Source organism: Rhipicephalus sanguineus, unplaced genomic scaffold (genome assembly GCF_013339695.2).
Source record: "Rhipicephalus sanguineus isolate Rsan-2018 unplaced genomic scaffold, BIME_Rsan_1.4 Seq742, whole genome shotgun sequence".
Taxonomy (NCBI): Eukaryota; Metazoa; Arthropoda; class Arachnida; order Ixodida; family Ixodidae; genus Rhipicephalus; species Rhipicephalus sanguineus.
In genome coordinates, this window is record NW_023615888.1 from 1 (window position 1) to 16,528 (window position 16,528).

The 16,528-nt window shown below is 46.6% G+C and overlaps 1 protein-coding gene across 1 annotated transcript in view; it reads left to right on the top strand.

The window, feature by feature from the left end:
- The first annotated feature begins 133 nt into the window (after positions 1-133).
- Positions 134-16,528, top strand: part of LOC119378224 (cytoplasmic dynein 2 intermediate chain 1-like) — a 69,446-nt gene continuing 53,051 nt past the window's right edge. The window contains exons 1-7 of the mRNA XM_049411725.1: positions 134-803; positions 4,561-4,746; positions 5,578-5,618; positions 10,808-10,999; positions 11,065-11,210; positions 14,101-14,224; positions 15,428-15,539. Of these exons, the coding sequence (XP_049267682.1) occupies positions 134-803; positions 4,561-4,746; positions 5,578-5,618; positions 10,808-10,999; positions 11,065-11,210; positions 14,101-14,224; positions 15,428-15,539 (1,471 nt within the window). The remainder of the gene's footprint in view (positions 804-4,560; positions 4,747-5,577; positions 5,619-10,807; positions 11,000-11,064; positions 11,211-14,100; positions 14,225-15,427; positions 15,540-16,528) is intronic.

Genomic DNA, 16,528 nt, shown 5'->3' on the forward strand with positions numbered 1-16,528 from the left:
TAGGTAAAGGAACAAACCACGTTAAGGTGAAAGTCACATTTCATAGTGAGTTCAGCAACAAGCAACATTTTCTTATCGTTCTTTTATCCCAGGCGTTGGCATCGTGGGGTGACTTGCAACCCTGCGCTCAAAGATGTCCCAGAAGACTCGATCAACCGCTCCGCGGGCGAGCGGCGCTCAAGCCAAGGTTCCCGAAGCTCGCAGAAAGAGCATGGTCGAAAACAGCGCCGGAAGCAAAGTTCGCAGCGTCAGCAAGGACAACAGGGCCTCCAACCGTCGTGAGAGCGTCAATCCTCCCGTTCAGAACGCGAGCAAGAGAAGCTCCAGCCAACACGAGAGCAGGAAAGTGCCGGCCCCGCAGGAGACCAACAAGAAGCCACCCGGCCATCGGGATGCCAGGTCCACATCGAGGCAGCCAGAGGTCAGGAAGTCGAACCTCCAACCCGACGGCAAGGCGGTGCCCAGTCGACACGACGGTAAGGCGACCGCGGCCAATCCGAAGACATCTTCGCGACCAGCCGCCGGCGTGTCGAAAAACAAGGACGCCCTTACGTCGCGCCTGTCAAACGCTGGCGCGAAGTCACCGAGCCGGGGAAGTAAGGTTACGGCTGAATCGAGTGGCCAGAGACATTCGCGGAGCAACGAGAAAGAACGAGAACTGGAGAAGGTCGCAGCGACGTCGTCATCGAGTGGTGTCTCGGAAAAACGCCCTAAGACAACACACCGCGCAAAGACGAAGGCAACAGACCGGCCTCCTGGTGGCAGCGCTGAGGCTAAGCAAGGTCACGAGGCTGAGTCAGAAGGTAAATAAGATTTATCAAAACTTCTTTCATATAACTCATAACCTTAAGCGGTACATTGAAATGTAATGTAGATGCGCTGTTCGAAATCCACAAACGACTAACAAGAGGACAGGACTAGTGGTGCGCAAACTTTCAACTGTTTATTTTGCAAATGCACGTCAAAGATATACACAAAAAACATTGAACATAACAAGGACTATGTTACAACGTGTTCTTCATGGAAGAAAGTCATTTTGGAGCTATCATGCTCCTCGTGTGTATTCTTAACTAATCTGGCGGTTCAATAGAAGGCGTTGGCGGGCTAGTTGGCGAGAATCCAGTGTTTTTTAGCGAAAAAACGACACCCCAAGAAGGAAGACAGAAAGAGTTTCTGTCTTCTTTCTTGTGATGTCGTTTCTTGCGCTAAAAAAACACTTTGGAATCTGGCGGTTGTCAATAAAGTTAAATGCTGTCTCACTGAGGGCAATAGATGCACAGCTCACGTGATTAAAACATGAAAAATGCCTCCATGATTCCGCGTGTTCTTTTAGACCTGCAATGCGCCAACGTCTGCGTTTAGTTAAAGATGGGATCACATCCGCATCTTGCGCAATGAGTAGCTAGGTGCCCTGGTGATTGCAGCACATCTGTGGTGTACCTATGTTCTCCTAATCTTGTGTTTATGCAACGCCCGGTCTGCCCAATATGGCATTTTCTGCACGTGAAAGGGATTTATTAGACTATGCCCTCGTCACATTCTAAATATTTGTTTACATGTTTGATGGTGCATTTTTTCACGAGTGTAGTTTCGGGAGAATCATTAACTTGTTTGCAAAGGCTTTTAAGCTCTAAAGGGGCATAGAAAACAACTTTAGCGCCATGCTTTTCCCCAATCTTTTTGAAAGCATGAGAAGTCTTGTGCATATATGGAACTACACATATGTTCCTAGTTTGCTCGTTTTCACGTCGAATTTTTCGCTTCGCGTGACGTGTAATGTTTTCGCATTGAAACCAACTACGCTGCGAATACAACACGCTGAGTGAGACTGCTATGCACTGCCGTATTGCGTATGTTTCGTGGTTTCCGCGGCATTGCCCGCGGCGCGTGAAAATAGAGCTTCCTGCAGTGACAAATATGATCGAAAGAATGTGTACTCAACGAAGAATAACTCGAGAGAAGAAGAGAAAAAAAGTATGAGGAAATGTTCACATCATCACTTCAGCAGCCATCACGTTTATAAAGTTAGTTCCGGCATGGTTGCCGCTTTATGACACAGTTTCAGCCAGTGTGACAAAAGTAATCTTAGTAAAAAGCTATAACCTATTTTTCCGGCGCTTGGACTTCCTTATTTCATTAATTTCTTGCTGACGAAAAGAAGAAAGGAAAACGTGTATTGTCGAGCAGTTTGAAGACGCATAGAATATATCAAAAGCCGAAGTCATGTAACAATACGTATAGCGACTACACGTCACTTACTGAGTTATACCAGGACGGAGAGGTGAAAGGCAGGGAGGTTAACCAGAAGTGAAAGTCCGGTCTGCTACACTCAATGGGGGACAGCGAAAGGGGGAGATAACAATGTAAAGGGAGAGAGAAAAAAGGAGCAGGGGCACACCATCATAATCGGTCACTATTGAATGTGACTGCAAATGCGCAAGAACACTTGTACCTGTCACAGAAAACGACACTAGTACAAGGTATCCAGCCGTTTGAGCTGCAGGTATACGTCGTCCTTCAGAACTGCAGACGTGCCTTCGTGGCGCAGGGTCAGGAAATTGCACAATTAAATGGGTGCTTTATTGCTTTAAGGAAGACTTGTGTACTTGAGAAATACTGCACTTTAGTCGGTTTCAACCTTACAAAAAATGCCAGCTCCGTCCACAGAACAGCCTGCCCTTCACCTGTGAAAGACAGCCCAGTGATCTCCAGTAGGGGTCCAGTGGAGGTCAGTGGTCGTGCGAGCAGATTTTCGCTCGAACCATAAGCTCTTTTAGAGTGCAGCTTTTAGGCGCCTGTTCCTGCGTTGAGCGGCGTCGCCGTTGGCTGGCGTCGGCGTAACCGACAGAGCGAACGAGGAGTCTGTCGATATCACGAGCCACTGGCCTCTAACCTCGCTTCTTCCTCCGTCACGCGCGCTGGGCCCTCTGTCGGAGCTCGTGCTTATGCAGGACTGGCACGTGCGAAGCGGCTGGCTTCGTCTGTCCTAATGGGGTTGTCGGCGTTTCGATTGGTTGGCGACGCCTGTAATGCGCAGAGTGGTGTGCGTAGCGCTCGAGCACCGGCAGTTTCTGTGGCTATATGTAACGAATGTTACATTGCTACAACCAAAGAGGTTTAAATAAAGCTTGCTGTAGTAGACCGCAGTAAATCCGCGCCGCGTGCGCGGCGGACATCTTGCCATAGGCAATTTGAAGTTTTAAGGCGCGAATAAGACACGGACGAAGAATAGGAACACACACACGGAGCGCCACTTCCAACATAGAAATCTATGTTGGAAGTGGCGCTCCGTGTGTGTGTTCCTATTCTTCGTCCGGGTCTTATTCGCGCCTTAAAACTTCAAATATGTTAGACCAACGAGCCCAGTCTGCCATTCTTACGCCATAGGCAAGAAACGGGAGCCGCAGTGGTCCCGCCGCGAAACAATGCGTCTCCGCGCATGGTCTTTAACGGTTGATGGCGAGCACTAAGGGGGAAGTTGTCGATAATAAGAAGTCAAATGGCTGATAATGATGCGGTCACCTTTATTTTATTTCTTTTGGCATTCTCCTTGCAAGCATCAATACCGGTGGGGGGCCTGTAGCTCTTGTTTTAAAAAATAATCATCCTCGTAAGAGCAGACATCACTTGCTTATTTCCTGATCATTTCATTCGTCACGTGACGGAGTCGGATGTAGTGTTCGGACACTTTATTTGCGCACAATATAAATGTGGTTGTCCAAAGCATCACACTCAAGGATATGCTCATCGAGAAGGATAAGCTCATGTCGAGGTTTGACACCTATTTCTTTTCTCAAGACAAGCTCAGGATCTAGAAAACCAACAGGTTTGACTTTGCATGAACGTGCTTCAAATCTGGGCATTCATCTTGCAGTCGACACTATTTCAATAGCTTCAACAGATTTTCGATACTGTTTCATTAGCTCGGCTCTCTCTGCTCCTGTCAATGAATCATTGAAAAAAAAAAAATACTCAAGTGGCTACCTATAAAGGTTATCACTGGGGTGCTTTCTAGCCTACACTTTCCCGATGTCTGGCGTTTCGCGAGTCTCGCCGAGTTAACTGCCACTAATCTCAGACACAGTGTAATGAATAGAATGGGCCATAGGCGAGCGCACGTGAGGGGGTGTTGGGAGAGGGGGGAGCAGGGGGCGGCCGCCTCACTTATCTTCTAAGAGGGGAGCGCAAAGTCTGCGCCATACTTTTACTTAGTCGGACTGTCCAGTCATGTTCAAAGAGAAGGGTTATGGCCACGCAGGTTTTTGACGATAATGGCGGCCGAAGGCCCTTGACGTTGCATTCCAAGAACCGTTTGCTTAGCCAGGGACCAAAGGCAGGCCACTGTGAGAAGCATGCCATCGCTTCATTTTCGTTTTTGTCTTGTGTGTTGTCTTGTGGACTCGACAAACGAGAAGGGGTGGGGGGAGATGAACCTTTGCCCCCCCACACCCCTATGGGAAACACTCTACGCACGCCTATGAGCTGGGCCCATCTCGGAGGATGACGAAAACATATGTGGTGACTTGAAGTGGAAAGGATAGTGAACGCCGTACTTTACAGGTTCATCGCCAGTGACATCCAGCACAAAACGGTCCTCGCACGCCAGCAAAGTTGAAAAGCCAGAGGAACGCAAGAAAGAACACAAAAGTCCCTACGACAAGGGGGCCACGTCTCACAAGACGGCAAAAGCTGCGCCACAGAAATATGCCGCTTCGGAGAAGAATAAGGACAGCCAGCCTCGGCCACGTGGGTTGTTGTTAATCTTTGTTGTTAATCTTTCAAGAGAGAACTATTACTATGAATTGTTAATCTTTGTTACGTTGACTCGTAGCATTATACTTCCCAACACAACGTAGTGAGTATTAAAGTCGCTGTGGTGAGGTGGTTCAGGATTTGTGTCGTGCTGTTGGGTAATTAACGCTTATCCAAATCACCGTACCTGAGCGTATTCGTAATTTGTCCGCATCGAAAGAACTGATTGTAATGGGGAAAAAGGTGCGATTTCTTTTTCCTTCTTTCTTTCTTTCTTTCTTTCTTTCTTTCTTTCTTCTTTCTTTCTTTCTTTTTTCTTCTTTCTTTCTTTTTTCTTTCTTCCTTCTTCCTTTCTTTCTTTCTTTCTTTCTTTCTTTCTTTCTTTTTTCTTTCTTTCTTCTTTCTTTCTTCTTCCTTTCTTCTTTCTTTCTTGTACTGGTGTCAAAAGCGCAGAACGTGAATTTTGGACTACTTTAGTGTATGACTACGAAACACCGCGCATGCGCTTCGTGGTGCCAAGTGAAACGAGAATTTGCCTCTTTTGTTTTGTTTTTCCTGCCCAAAGCGACCGCCTCGATGTCTAAAACACATCAAACGGTCACAAGACAAGACACATATTCCGCGGAGCAATTGCTGCAGGTAAGCTCGTCATCCGTGCTTCTCAGGTTACAACGTCGAGAAGACATTGTTTGTAAGCTTGATTTTTTTAACAATTTGGTAACTTGCATAACCAGATTTCTTTCTTATTTTCGAACTGTTCTAAAATGTTCTGTTCTAAATGGCTTGCCGTGGAGAGGAATTGGCGTCTTTGCTGCACATTTGCAGGCTCTATAGCGATGCACCTCAGAGCCAACACTGCCCGCTTTGTGAGCATGTGTGTTCGCGTTATTTTTATATTTTTAGAAATATACACGCTTAATTAAGTTGTCGTAGCGGCTTGCTTCTTTTTGTCTTCGAACTGGAGCGGGCATTCGCAGGCTGGCTCGAAGGAAACACGACGAACGCGGAAGTTGCCATGGAAACGGAACGAGCGCTGACAATGCGTAAGGCATACGATTGATATGAGGCTAGAAGGGAAAGTCGTCTTGACTTGACGCGGTGGGGACAAAATACCGTAGTCATTTTTAGTCTGTGGAGGACTTTGTGCTCTTGATTGAACGTTTTGTTCATATAGTCGACAATACTCTTTAGTCTTACGTCACCAGTCTGACATTATATCTACATTATGTCGACTGTAAGACGAAGGCCTCTCCTAATAATCTCCAATTTTCCCTGCCTTGTGCAAGCTGCTTCCATTTCACGCCTGCGCATTATTAATCCCATCACTTAGTTGTCTACCGTCATTATAATGGTTGGATATTGTGATAAATTCAGATTGCCTATAAGGCTGAAAATATGAGATTGAGATACGAAAAACATCCCATAAAAATACGCGGACTCATTAATAACGCCATCTGCATCTGAGCCGCCGCGACGGAGTTACGATGTTCGGTGCTGACCCGAAGGTCCCGGGTTCGATCCCTGCGCGGCGGACGCATTTAGATGGAGGCGAACTGCTGGATGTGCTGTGCGATGTCAGAGGCCGTTAAAGAATGCCAGGTGGTCGAAATTATCGGGGCCCTCCAATACGGCGTCCTCACAACAAACAACGAAAATTAAAAGCAAATGAACATAAAATCTTTGTTTACTGATATTAACTTACGCAAAAACTCATTCGTACAATTGCACATTATACATTGAAATACCGATATAATTTATGTAGGATGTCATTTTAAACTTTACAGATTATTATGAGCGCATGGGCTTAGCAAAGATCCACATAACTAAGATCGAACCTCTCGAATAATCCGGTATCATTACTTCTTTTTGCAGGCGACCTTCGACGTCTCATTCCGTAGAAAAGGTAAGAAATGGCTGCAGAAATTGACATGTCTTGCGGCCTCTTCAGTGCTATAATTGTGGCGTTTTTCTTATTTATAGCCCACTATCGTCGGTATTCAAGAGTAAAATTTTATTTGGCTCTTATTGATTGGAACTTTCATTTGCGCTTCAACTGGCCACGGAAAAGAAGAAAAGTCTAAATAGCCGCGAATGGGCGATATACTAATATTTTGCGATAAAATTAACACCATCACCACAAAGTCATCGCCTCATGGCGATGACTTAATTGAAGAGCGAGTAAAGCGTTTTCTTGTTCTTGTAATCTATGTAGGCCTCCAAAAATGCTTCAGCCCTTTTTCTTTTAGCTGGTTTATATATGGTTTTATGCCGCGTCTGGAGAGAAAGGACATGATACTGTAGCTGAAAACTCGAAAAGAAAAACTAAAAGGCAGAAAAAAGTAGTGAAGTGTGCCTCCTACTCTCCCATTTGAGTTTTCTGCTACAAATTATCTCCTGACGTAAGTACGAACTCGCCCAAAGAAAACGCAGTTGTGGGGCGAAAATACTAGAGCAAAGCAACTAGGTCACAAATGAAAACAGATTGGACGCGGCCACGTTGGTTGTTTTGTGCACGATTTTTGACGCAGCACTGGTTTAATGGATCTGACTCAGTTTGATTCAGACAAGTGCGCATTTTGCTCATTTTTGATTGGTAATGTTTTTTTTTTGGTCCACGTTACAATCAGGAAATGCCCTGTTTTTATTACAAATGTTTAAAAGTGAAAGGCACTTAGGCACGCTTTACGTTCTCATGAAATTCAGCCCAGTTAAGTTTCTGGATTGGTTCTTCTAGAAAAAAAAAAACAACTCCACAAATGAAAACACTGCATTGGCCTGATTCCTTGCAGTGCGAGCTAATTCTTTTTAGTGATCGTGTCCCGTAGCCGCTGCGACTTCATTTTTCAGATTATGCCCGATTTCTCAAAGTCAGAAACTTCAGGACGAGGCATTCTTCTGTCGCAGATGACAATTACGACGATGATTTGAGGTGGGTGATATGATGGCTTGGTGCTCGATTATTTAATTTTATTTTCTTCAAATGTCCCCGTCCTCCAGCAACGGGTGATTTGTGTGCGGGAAAAAGAAAGCGACATACCGCAATCATTTACTTGAACAACGGAGGAGAATGTGTAGAAACCTACGAAAAAGTCAGTTGCGCCGCAAGGGCGAACAACACACTTGGTGAAGTTTTAAGATCGCATTAAAAGGGCCATTAGTCGGAAGGCACGCCTTGTTAGATGCATCGGGCGCGTAAGATGTGTGTGGGTTGGGAAGGTGAATAAAACTATTAAAAGTTGTTTAGTAAGCTCATCCTCCACTCCCCCCCTTTTTTTAACTAACCGCTGGCATAGTTAAAGGGACATAAAGGCAAATAATTCATGTCAGAGTGAAAGCTCAGTGTACGACAACGTCTAAAACGGCAATATTATCAACAGCTGTGCCTACTTACCGAGAAACTAAGGTAAATGCATCTAGAGTCACTGGAAAAATTTCAGAGTATCGCATCTGTTTTCTGCGCGCCCCCGCCAGACGCATTGGCTTACTCGCATCACGTGACCTTTCGCCGCCATATCCCTTCCAAGCGCTTTGGGTGCAGGCGCGTTCAATGCAAAGCGTGGCCAGACATTTAGCAGTACCACGGTCTCCAGAAGTACTTCGTCTCTTTTTTGAGCGTCATGCAGACAGGGCCGTAAGCAGACATTTTTTTCGGGGGGGGGGGGGGAGGGGCACGGGCCCGGTGTGCCACCCCCTGGCTACGCCACTGCATGCAGATGTTAGAAGAGAGTAGCTCACCATCAATCGAACGTTACTGGTGAGCACTCTGGGAATCTCGTTGCCGTGTGGGAAAATTAATGTCAAAGTGCGCCGTTCTACGTGGCTGCATATTTGGCCTGAACGAATTCGCCCCCCTCGAATAACCTCTTCCGGCAGTGAACTACATAACTTTGCTGGAAAAGATCTTATGCGACAGGATACTTCACCTTTTCGGTCGCTATGGTCAGCGATATGAAAACTACATACCTTTCTATTGCTCGGCTATATATCTCGATCGTTGAAAGATTACACATGCTATCGAGTTATAGGCGTGTCACGCACGAGAGCGAAATCGAAGATTTATTAAAATAATAACTGTTTCTGGTATACCTTGAAGGCAATGTGGCATGATCTTTGGCATTGCACAAAAACAGGAGCGTGGAAGTCTGTTGATAAAATTGGTATGAGGCAATGTTATCAAGGTATTTTTAAATTTGCGGAACAAAATGATGCTAATGCTGCATTGCGCCTTGCGTACCCTAAATACTGCATAGTTGGTGGGAAATGGTCACAGCAAAAAAAAAAAAAGCAGATCCCACGCATTGAGGGAGTCTATTTATGCGAGCCAGGTATATACATACTGTGTTGCAGAGCATGCGCTTTAAAAATTCGGGATGCGCCATTTCTGATCAAAAGAACAAAAGCACCGTGCGAGGAAGTTTGATAAGCGTGCATTATGAAAAAAAAGTGCAGCAGTGCAGAAACCGAAACCCAGCTGTTTACGCGGGGCAACGCCAAAAAAAAAACTGTTTGTCGGAACACAGCAAAATATTTGCGAATTCATGCAACGTTGGGAATATTAAGGAGACAAGAAATAGGAAATGAAACAATTAAGTAGTGATGTCAATCATTTTTGATGGCCTATTTTCTACGTATCGGAAGATAAGAAGTACCTTACCTACCGTACGCCGATTCGCCCGTGCGTTCGGCTGCTGGCGTTCCGAATCAAAAGTCGCGCACAACTTCCAATTACCGTACACACACAACTTCTATTACACATATCAACCAGCTGAACAGCAACGGTGCGCAAGCAAGCTATGCATCAGCGATCAGTCGAAGGACGCAATGTTGAATGTTCTCGATGTTGTTCGATAACGTTCACGAGTGCAGTGAACCTGAACGCCGACTGCAAAGCTAGCGCAGTCAAGATTCACCAAATGTCGAAGTAAATGCATCTCACACGATGTCACTGCGCTAATGCAACTATGTTTACAGCTCCGGACTAGCGAACATGCCCGGGCGTGACACGAAAAAAGACCGATGAAGCCATGAAGAGAGTTCGGGAGCACATGGCAACATTCGCCGTACGTATCATTAGTTAAACCGCTAACCGCGCAGCCGATCCATACCTGTCGATGACTCGAAATCACTTCTAATATCCTCTTGAAGAAACGCACACACATAATGCCGTTCTGCCGAGCGTGACACGGCACTGAGGCTAAAAGATCGGTCACTTCTCAACACACGCTAGCAACGCACCGGACGGTCTGGATGGGACATGGCTGCCGCCACCCAATGTTGCCCGCGTGCAGCCTACCTTTGCGGTACTCTGATTTTCCAGTGACTCTAAATGTATCACACGATGAGCGCCACGAGCGGGACGTTTTGGAAATGATCCCGATGACGTAAGAGAGTCCGACTACAATTAATCACTCGTGATCAAACTAGCTGTAAACAAAAAAAGAACCTTCCGTGCATCAAGAGACGTAATAAAATGTTGCTTGTTCGTTTCTGTTTGATTCATGGAAAAAAGAACCTCATTGGCGTTGCCATGGGGAACGGCGCGCGTGGTTCAAAGGTTCCGTTTTCGCCGAACTGCGCTTCGCCCTGCGCCCTTCTTCGCTCACGCGGTCGGATCTCAGTGGTAGCTACGGTATCGCGTACTGCCGGGTGTGTTTTGCGCGCTCGTGAAAGTCGCCCTGACAGAAAGTTTGACAAAATGCCGCATGCATGTGATGTTGCCGGATTCCTGAATGGTGCACGTCGCCAGTGCACGCCGCCGCGCAGTAAGGCGGGCAACGTTGGGCACGGCAACAGTGACGTCAGAAAGACCGCTTTGAGGCGGGTGATTTGAAGTGTGCTAACGCGATGCGGACCACTAAAACGTGATTTTATTTCAAAATAACGCTTCCTTGGCACAAAGTAGCACTACGAGGTTTCTGGACCGCTATTTCAACAATCAACGTCGACTTATATTTGCCATTAGTGTCCCTTTAAGCGAGAAAGCGGGAACCACTGGATGCCGCGAAGCAATGTTTTAAACTAATTATCAGTCAGTTCTATATTTCCCTTGTTTCAGGATTACGAGTCTGACTTCGAGAATGACGATGGCGTCGATGACGAGAGCAGTGCGAGCAGCGCCATCACTGATAGCAGCAGCAGCGGAAGCGCCCCCGCAAGTGGAAACGATGAGGCGCCCTCTAGCAAGGATGCATTCCGACCAACTAGTGACCGACTGCTGGCGCAGGAGCACAGCGAAGTCACTTCAGAGGTGAAGTCTAATGGATGTGGCGAAATCTCGGTCACACGTTCAACTGTTGCTGTGCATTCTCGCAGCAGAAGCTCAAGGAGCAGTCCCACTGGAAATCCGAGCCCGTTCTCGAAGTCGAAGCGAAGCCACCTGCTCCGCTGATGCCAACTTCCTTCTCGACGTACAGTCTGGTCAGCTACCTGACCGCACAGAAGAAAGAGGAAGAGAAGAAGTGCTCAGCAAAGCTCAGTACGTTGCCCCGGGTGTTCAGTATGACCAATGATTTTTTTTCTGCATGGTAGCTCGTTAAAGATGCGGAAATAATCAACTTATCGAACGTGTGTTAAGCAAACCAGTCAATACTGGTACTCGAATAAGATTCTCATTCTTAACGCATAACGGGTTCCTTGTTCGCAAGGAAGCAGACAGCGTCGAGTCAGTTTATTAGGTACGCTCTAAGAAAAAGAGAGTATGTGTCACTCTTTTCGGTGAGTCCTAGCTTACCATGTGCATGACTCGGTTTAAAAGACACGTTAAGAGACTCTCTTTAAGAGACTCTCTATTGAGTCCCACGACTCTCCGAAGAGAGTATAATGACCTACAAGAGGGTTCACCTGTCTCTTTAAAAAACGAGTCATAGACGCTGTGCCAAGCTTGGCGCGACTTAGTGCAAACTACGAGTGAAAAAATCACAGCATATCCACGGAGTGAATGATGATGAGTGGGCGAAGCTGCGGAGGTTCATCGGTAAACCGCGAATCTTCCGTGAATTCTGCCCAGTACATCATCACCGACGTGAGATCGGGCGCGTTTATACTAAAGGTTCGATGAGTTATGACGACTTGCAGCTCACTTTAATTTTACATGTACGCTGTGAATTTTCATTGTTTAGAAAACCATTCCTTTAGAAAATTTCTGGCGTCTTTCTTTAAGCAGCTGGCGCCTTTTCGTTTTGCTTTTAGAAAACATCTGGCGTCTTTCGTTGGTTTATTTCATCAATCAACGGCGTTTTGAACAAATTTTTATTGTTTAATCACGCATAGGAGAAATCTCACCAGGCACTACCTTGGAGTAAACAATGGCTGCTAATGGGAATGAGAGACAGAAGAAGTCGGCTTTTAGCTAACACTTACACTTCTACTTCTACTAACGTTTCCTACTGGAACATGCCAATGGCTACTAATGGGGAATGAGAGACAAGAATTCGGCTTTTAGTTAACGCGCACGCTGCGAATTTTTTATTGTTCAACAACGCACAGGAGAAATCTCCCACCGGCACCACCTTGGAGGTCAAGATCTGGTACTAGCGTTAAGACTGGTTACGCACTACGACGGGGACGAACGGGTGCCGCTTTAAGGAGCTTCGCCCCTAAAACAGCGCTAAAAGACGGGACAAGAAAGAACACAAGACCACGGCGTGGTGGTCTCGTGTCCTTTCTTGTCCCGTCTTTTTAGCGCTGTTTTTCACTCGCGATCATGAACCAACCAGCCAAAATACGTACCCTACTACTATAGTGCAAACTGCCTGCATTTTTTTTACTGTAGCACGTGAGATAGGAAGCACGAACACCACGTCCCCGTTTATCTCCGCTCTTTGCGTCTTGTCTTGCGACACTGTGTGCGCTGTATGATGACGTTCAACCTCGTATGATGTCTTGTTTCATCATAAACCCCGTATGGGCTCCGAAACCTCAAATAAAAGTTAACCATGTAGCCTTAAATTTTCACTTTTCCATACCTGCCTCCTGTGCTTTCGTGTGCGTCTGTAGGGTTCTTGGCATGTATAGCCTCAGATAGCATTTATAATTAATACAAGGTATAATAATGAGCCGGAAATCTATCTCCGGTAGCAAAGGACATCAGCCAGAGCCCATAGTCGCAAAGCCCCATGCTTCAGCCAACGCGCGGACTTCAAACGCATGCTTAAGTCGTTGCGATTAGGGGTGTGCGAATATCAAGTTTTTCGAATACGAATCGAATACGAATATCCACCTTCGAATATCGAATCGAATACCGAATATCAAAGGAAAAATGCCTCCACAGTAACAATATGTTATTTTACATGTAGCTATTTGAAAAAAAAAAAACATTAACAGCCTGACTGGCAACACAACACTGCTATCTCCAGAACACAATGTCCAGGCTAGCACAATGCACATCACAACACAAGCACATATCACGACACAATGAACGTAATGACTAGATGTTATCATGAAGAAATATGAGTTGCTCCACATGATCAGGCAGCAGGCGCTCCCTTGTAACAGAGACAACCCCCCCCCCCTGCCACTGAAAAGGCACGCTCGCTTGGAACAGAAGTGGCTGGTATAGGGAGTTACATGGGGCAAAGCTTTGCCAGAGTGGGGTATCTGAAGGTGCCTACAGTCCGCCACCAGTCCCGTGGGACCTGTCTTTCTTCAGAAGTGGTCCCGCATAGTGAACGAGTGGTAGTGCGGCACGTTACGGCCGCATAATATTGAAAATGTACGGTTACATGACCGCCAACAGCGCTGCACGTCGGAGATGCACCAGCAATAAATCATATATATATACGTATTGGGGCGCTCGTCGCAGGCAGATATCGTGCCTCCGTGTACTTGCGATGTTTATCGCTCCTCTCGGCAACGTTTTTAGCGATACGAACGCAGCAGAAATGTGGAAGTCGAGTTATTTAGGATGACAGTCGAATCGCATATTCGAATTTTTCGAATATTCGAAGTTATCGAATATTCGAAACTTTTCGAATACACGATTGTCGAATCGAATACGAATATTTCGATTGTAATATTCGACGAATATTGGAAACTTTCGAATATTCGCACACCCCTAGTTGCGACCCTTTGCTCATGGCCGCTAGCACTTTGACAAATATGACACGAGCTAACGTTTAAGGCTGCAGCTCTTGGAGACAATTTAGACCCTCACTCCGCTGGCGCAGATACTTTAGATCTCAAAAACAGTTCGCTTAGACCGACGACTACTTAGAGATCCACGTAATGCGTGAGGTCCACGTAATATTTAAATACTATGTACGCTGTATTGTGGAATTGTTCGGCTGTTGTAATTAGTACAAAACATTTCGAGTGCCCGGATGACCCGCTTTTTTCAACGGCGCGCTGCAGACAGCGGGCTAAGGACGTCTTGGAGATGGTCTCCCTGGACACCATGACGTACCAGGTGTTCGACGTTCCACCAATCACCTACGACGTCTACATTTCGACATTTGGCCGGGCCGACGCCAAACAGGTAAAGGGATATGCGACATAGTAAATGAGCCTAAATGAAAACGAAAAAAAAAGGGAAGTAACAGTAGTGCTGGGTGGTTTTCCTTAGCAGACCAGCCAATCCTAGCCTAGAGATAGCCAGTTAGGCGTAGATATAGCCACATGAGCATAGAAGGGGGTGGTTAAGCCTGGGAAAGCCAAGTCGAGGCTCTCTCTCTCTCTCTCTTTCTTTCTCGCTCTGTCGCCCATAGCAGCGCAATCATATCGTTTATATAAATGCTTGTTCTGATAGCGTGCCTGAACAGCCAAGTGCCTCACTCCTCCTTCCCGGCTTCCTTGCCTCAGCACTCCTCGTTTACTAGGCTTTACTCTCTCCCACACCAGGCTGCACCCTGCTTTCCCACCGCTTTCCCTTACTCTCCTTCGCTCCGCTCTCTCTCTCTCTCCACTGTCCTCGCTTTCCCTCGCACCTGCTGTGCTCGGCAGTGGGGCTTGCCCAATTTCTGTGGCGCACACCCGACCGAGTTTTCTGCAACGCCGGCCTTACTCCTAGCTTAAACAGCTCTGCTGTTCATATTTCTATTCCACTCGTAAGTTATACTTGCTAATATAGCTTAAGTTACTACCGAAGAAGCTACGGTTTTGCTTTAGAAGAAATATTGCTGAAGGAGACGCAATTATTGAGGAAGAAGCAACGCTTACGCTTTGAGAGGAGCATCAATAACACAATGAACAACAAGAAGAAGAATGAAAGACAAGCAGCGAACCAAGCTCCCGCACCGGCTTGGTTTGACGTCATGAATTTCGATAGCGTCTGCTCAGGCCTGCATAATTTTTTTATGGAAACGGTGAACTGTGTTGCATTTAAAAGCGCCATGATATAAACTTGGCAAATTTAGCAAACCTACTATTTCACAAGGATGTATATTGGGGCTTCGAAGCAAAATTAACAACAAAAAGATCATTTATCTTCATTCTTTCTTTTATTGAAAAAACAAACTATAACATTTCAAAAGTAATTTCTCGTTTCTGTTTATAACCCCTTTAACGCACACCCAAGTTACAGTACTCGAGCATTTTGTATTCCACCGGAAGAACAGGGAAAGGCGGAGCCATATTGAAACCGCGACTCCGCGCATCCAGGTTGTACTAGGCATTAGAGGCGTGCGCTCTAGTAACGGGGTGCATCCGATGGTTTTACACTCTCTCATTCTCGCTCGCGCAGGTGTTGATCCAAACCGACCTAGGCGATGAAGAAGAGTGCCAAACTGATGCCATCGAATGTGAGGACAAATGGACTCAACAGCCTCCTCACGACTACAAGGGTTTCGGCGGAGGTAAGAACACGAGTGGCTAACTCTCTTTCAAGCTAAAAAAGTTACACATCTCCCCTACGGGCAACCATGGTGGGATGCGAAAGCGTCGCGGGGGGTGCGCATCTAGTTTTCGTTTCTGTTATGTGACTTATGAGGCGGTGGTTGTTGAGGCGTTTGAATTACCGCTTGCTGGCGTTTACGTTCGGCTTCCCGAGCTTTCCTCTGCTCCGCGGCGGTGGCGCTGCCGCTGCAACTAGCACCGACGTTGACGTTGTTCATGGCGTTTCGCACACCGTTGCACAGAGAGAGAATGAAGGAAGCACAATGAACGCGCGCTTTCGCAGCCTCGCAGCTTCGAGATTCGCTTGCCGGCGTTGCCGTTTACGTTCAGCTTCGCGAGCTTTTATAGCGCCGTTGCGAAGGACGGGAGAGAGAAACGAAGCGGAGGCAACGCTCACGCCACCTCCTCCAACCCCACCTCCTAGCGCTCACGCGAGGAGAGTGGGAGAGTTGGCGCAGACGCAGTATGGGTGCGGACGCAGTAGAACGGACACTGCTCCGAGCATAAGAGCGTTCGCATCTTGAAACAGTGGCAGTGTCACTTGCCTTTGAGTCAGTGGCGTCTTGGTGACGTCCCGTGTATATTTCCGATAGTTAAGTCTTGCGTAATGCTTTTCACTTCGGACCGACCGTTGTGGACTTCCCGCAACTTTGAACGCTATGACGTTGCCTCACATTTGAGTCGACTTTTGAGAGGAAGCTTTCAAGAAAGTTAGCTTCTCTAAACTATGCTTAATTAGGCTAATATGTCTCGAGAAAATGACACCTCCGTCCAAAGCCTTTATCGCGTCGCAGGGTGGCGTCAGTTTTGCAACTCTGGATTATTTGTTCGCCTGTTGAGCAGCTTTCCTTGTTTGTGGGTTCGTATGCCACCGGCGGCAAGGTGCTTTTTCATCCAATGTCTCTTCTCTCAAGTTAAAGCTACATATAAACGCCTCTATTATTTCATT